The 5006-nt window shown below is 47.8% G+C and overlaps 1 protein-coding gene across 1 annotated transcript in view; it reads right to left on the bottom strand.

Annotated features, from left to right (window-relative positions):
* Positions 1 to 4776, bottom strand: part of LOC105516099 (UPF0577 protein KIAA1324-like) — a 37932-nt gene extending 33156 nt beyond the window's left edge. The window contains 7 exon segments of the mRNA XM_011948163.1: positions 809 to 852; positions 976 to 1110; positions 1113 to 1241; positions 1991 to 2128; positions 2381 to 2486; positions 4136 to 4226; positions 4623 to 4776. Of these exon segments, the coding sequence (XP_011803553.1) occupies positions 809 to 852; positions 976 to 1110; positions 1113 to 1241; positions 1991 to 2128; positions 2381 to 2486; positions 4136 to 4226; positions 4623 to 4776 (797 nt within the window).
* Positions 4777 to 5006: the final 230 nt, after the last annotated feature.

Raw genomic sequence — 5006 nt, 5'->3', positions numbered from 1 at the left:
TTTTATTCTTTTTTTTGAGACGGAGTCTCGCTCTGTCGCCCAGGCTGGAGTGCAGTGGCCGGATCTCAGCTCACTGCAAGCTCCGTCTCCTGGGTTCGTGCTATTCTCCTGCCTCAGCCTCCCGAGTAGCTGGGACTACAGGCGCGCGCCATCTCGCCCTGCTAGTTTTTTTGTATTTTTTAGTAGAGACAGGGTTTCACCGTGTTAGTCAGGATGGTCTCGATCTCCTGACCTCCTGATCCACCCGTCTCGGCCTCCCAAAGTGCTGGGATTACAGGCTTGAGCCACCGCGCCCGGCCTTTAAGGTGCTTTTTAAAATTTATTTTGTAAATTAGAGACAGGGTCTTGCTCTGTCACCCAGGCTGGAGTGCAGTGGCACAATCATGGCTCATGACAACCTTGAACCCCGGGGCTCAAGTGATCTTCCCACCTCAGGCTCCCAAAGTGTTGGGATGACAGGTGTGAGCCACTGCAGGCAGCCTTTTCCCACTTAGGAAAGGAATCCTTATACTTGTAAAGCTGAGAAGCCACTGGGATAGAAGACAGCAATGCCAGTTATCATATGTCCCAGCAATGGTTGGGTTTCTATCTTTCCAAAGAAGGGGCAGATTTCCATAATAACAGGCTGGATTGAACGATGCTGAATATAAGCCACAGGCCCCACCCCACTGTTCCTTCCCTCTAGGTCTCTGCACACCTGCCAAATAATCCTCTGGACCAGACAGTCACCAATCTCTCTTACCTGCCAACTAAAGAGGAGACTTGTCAGTGACTGAGTCCTGGACCCTGGAAATCAAGCCCTGCTCACCCTCTACAGTCACAGCCTGGATGAGTGTCCTCCAGGACTCCAACCTAGGAGTATGCTGGGGGAGCACTTGGGTATTAGCCTCTGAAGAACACCACTCAGGACCCAGCATCTTCTGAGCTCATCCAAGCAGAGGGTCAGGTTTAGGATAAATGCCAGACTGCAGGTACCTTGTTGTTCTTGGTCCCTGGACCGCAGGGCACACAGGCCTGGACACCATAATGTTGGTGGGCTTTCAGAATGGTGTTAGGGGGGCAGAAGTGGCAGGTTCCTGAATCTCGGTCAATATAGTAACCAGCAGGACAAAAGATTTGCAGGAGGAGCCCACATCAGAGGCCTCTAGGGCACAGGGACGGCAGTAGGAGGCCACGCCATTCATAACATTGGTGACATTGATGGAGTAGATCTTGGCAACGTCATTGGTGTACTTCCTGCTCTGGAGACAAGGAAACAAGAGGGGAGAGGGGAGAGGCCTGAGACAGCAGCAACAATTGAGGCCTCTAGAAAGAGCAAGGTACTTAATCTTCCATCCTGTGATACTCAAGAAGAATCTTAGAAGCATCTGACTGTTTTTACTGACTTACCAGTAGCTCTTCATGTGCACTTGGTGTCATTTTAAAATGAGACTGAACCATTTATAGGACATATAAAAATATTAAGTACCATGGGGAAAATACATAATACATACTGTTTTATGAAAAAAGCAAATATTCTCATTGTAAAAGAGGAAAAAAATGTATTTGTATAGAAACAGTGTATAGGAGATGGTCTAGATGTTAACTGGTTTATCTCTGGGTAGTAGGATTATGGTTGATTTTATTTCTTATTTTTGTTTATTTCTATTTTCTGAGTGTTCTGCAATGAGCCTGTATTCCTTTGAGTTAAGAAAATAAAACCAGAGTTGTTATTATTAAAAACAACAAGTGTGGTACCACATGTATCAGGGCAGGGACTACAGGGAGGGCCAGCTTATTTCTTACAGTGTCATCTTTCCAGAAAGTCATCTGGACAGACGAGGTGGTCCTCAGAGGGCTGGGTTAGGCAGTTTTCTGCTTGACTCCCTAAGATCCTTCTCACCCTTGGATTCTGAACTTCAGACTCATACTTAAGCTAATGCTAGGAATCATCCTGGGTTCAGAGGGTCTCCCCTGGGAGCTGAGGGTCTGAAGAAGGGGAGGAACTTACTGCCTCATGAAAAGTGGTCCTCTGGAAGGCCCAGGTGAAGCTCGTGGTCGTGTTCTCCTCAATGATGTAGGTATAGGACTGTTTGCCTTTGGAACCTTTCCACGTCTCCACGGGAGTGTTGGTCCTAGAATTCACACCCTGAACCCAGGACAGACAAGTGAAGAGGGTGCGATGGCCAGAGGGGAAGTGGGTGCCCATGTGGCTGCCATCCCAGGTGCCATCACGGTTGGTGAGACCCTTGTTAAACTGTGAAGTCCCTGCCTGTCAGTCTGGGCCTTTCCTCTGTGGAATCACTACAAGGGGGGTGTCAGTCACGTGGACACACCAATGGGGCAGACGGGCTAACCTTCCCCTGGAGGCCCTCTAGCGGGCAAAGAAAGGAAAACGTACCACCATGAAGTAGAGCTCACAGTTCACAGAACAGACGGTCTCAAAGACAAATGTGATTCTGGCCACCTCTTTATTCTCTGTGTCTGCCGTCACCGACTGCGGAGGTCTATAGGGGCAGAAATTAAAAGTCAGTTCTAGAAGCCAGGCAGTGCTTACTGAAGAGCCCAGACAACAGCAGAGGGTCTGCCGGGGGACAGGGTTAGGTTCTGAGTATGATGGAAAGTGTGCGGACTAAATCCAATTGTGCCCTCCTAGCTATGTGACCTTGACCTAGCCAAACCACAGTTTCCTCATCTGTGAAATGGAGGTGATGAAATACCTTTCTCACCTACCTGCCATCACTGCAGGGAGACCTGAATGCATGACAGATGTGGTGGTCCTTTATCAAATGCTGTATCACCTCACTAGCAGAATATGGTCTACAGACCAGCAGCTTGGCCATCTCCCAGAGTTTATTAGAACTGCAGAACCTCAGGCTCCTCCCAGGCCCAGTGAATAGGAATCTGCATGTTAATAGATTCCCAGGCGATTTGTGCGCACATTTAAGTTTGAGAAGCACTTCTATCAGAAGACTGTAAATTGTGGACACTTGCTCAGCAGCTCTCTCTCCAGCACTGGGGAGATTTGCCAGGGTTAAAGGAGCAGAATTTGTGATCCAGCAAAGTCCTCAGTTTGGTCCTGCTTTTGGGAAATGAGAGCCATGCCCAGGCAGACTGGGGTGGTAGTGGGGATGAGGCAGCACTTTACTGTGATGATGAGATTTGCAAATTGGAAAGTACTTTTTGAGTGTTATTCCAAAAAGCCTAAAAAGTTTGCTCGCCTTGCAAACACAGGCTTTATCTGGCCAGCTCTGAGTAATGTGTGTTAAGGGAAGGCAAGCTGAGCACCATCTCAGGGATGGGAAGCAGGGACCTCGAAGGAGGGAATGAAGGCGTCAGATTGGCACTTCGGAAGCATATTCGGTGGCTGCCCCTTATCTTAAAGCACATATGGGCAGAAGAGTTCACTTTGGCCTTGGAAATTCATTCATGGCTTTCCTTTTGGCTTTAGCCATTTCCTGAATTCTGAGGACCTCCAGTTCTCAGCTTATCTCTACGCAGTTGTGTTAACCAGTGGGCTAGAAAAACCATCTCAACCTCAGTTAGTCCTAAATCACACACTGGTTTTATGGATGAGGGTCCCGAAGCCTGAACAGGTGAAGTGACTTTTCCCAAGGTCGCACAGCCAGTAAGCAGCAAAGCACAAGTGCCCTGTCTTCCAGTCCAGTGTTCCTTCCACCACACCACACTGCCAGGAGGTGTGTTTGTGTGTTTGTTTAGTGGGAAACAGCTTTTCTTGTTGCCCTAGGTCTTCCTGGGATATGGGGACAAATATAATAAGAACAATCCTTCCCAATCTTCTTGCCCCAAATATAGATGAACTATTGACATTTCTGATCCTATTAATTTTTTTTATTTTATGTTTTCTAATCTTAAGTGATGCTGTGTGGTGAAAAAATTTGAATAGCATGTCGCTAATGGAGGGAGAAGCTATACAGGATGGGAGAGCAGTTGGTAAATCAACACAGAGAGCAACTTGAAAAATATTAGCATTTGGTTACATTGGTCAAATATGACTGTGCCCTCTGTTCTCAACTGACATTTGAAATGAAATGAAACACAACCCCAGAAGCCCTCTCCTCTACAAGATTCCAAAATATGTGGGAATCGGTATGGCCAAGCTGGCCTGGACTCCCCTGTGCTTTGGATTCCTCACCTAAATCCTGGCACGACCAGAGGGAGAATCATGAAGTCATTGTCTGAGGCTCCAGCAGCTGTGTAAATGTGATCACCAGCCACCTCCCAGCCTGAAAAGGAAAGGGAAGAGTTAATGCCTTGTGCTCTTGGGTGCAAGGCAAATGTGCACCCAGAGGACACTCTGGAAGGGAGGTTTGACACCATCTTTTGAGGCGCCCAGAACACCACTGAACAGGAACCATGTTACTTATCCTGCCACTTTGGTCAAAGACCCTGAAGCTCTCAGAGCAACACCTTTGAAGTGCACGCTCATGTTTCTAGCTCTGTTCCTTCCTCTAAAGCTGTCTTGGCAGAACATATGTCCATGAGGAACGGAACTTTCAAGGGAATGCATGACATAGTTAGCTTATTTTTCTCAGACATCACTATTATGAAGAAATGTGAAGTTGGAAGAACTGAGGGTGTGCAGGGAGCTGACAGCTCATGGCACAGGGAGAGGCAATTACCTGCCATGCCCTTGTACTCGAAGTTGATCCCACTGAGAACGGTCGTTTCCATGTTTGTGGGCAGCGTGTTCCACCATTTGTATTCAAATCCCACAGCAGGTTCAGTCCCCGCAGGGCAGTGGGTACAATCTGGGGAACCACAAGATCCATGCATTCAGCGGGAAGGCTGCAGTCACTCTGACTGGAGCTGCTGCCACACAGACAAGTGGCAACAGTGGTGGGCAGCCCACAAGCCTGGCTGCTGAGTACCGCTGCAGGCAGTTGTATCAAGTTGACTCAAAAACATTCTGACAATGTATTTAACTAACTCAAGATGTAAACACTGAGCCTTCTTTCCAATATGCCAACCATCCTATTTGCCCACCCCAATTTTCGTTTCAAAAC

The sequence above is a fragment of the Colobus angolensis genome, unplaced genomic scaffold (assembly GCF_000951035.1).
Source record: "Colobus angolensis palliatus isolate OR3802 unplaced genomic scaffold, Cang.pa_1.0 Scaffold273, whole genome shotgun sequence".
Classification (NCBI taxonomy): domain Eukaryota; kingdom Metazoa; phylum Chordata; class Mammalia; order Primates; family Cercopithecidae; genus Colobus; species Colobus angolensis.
The sequence above is the reverse complement of the archived record's forward strand: the minus strand, read 5'-3'. Positions and strand labels throughout refer to the sequence as shown.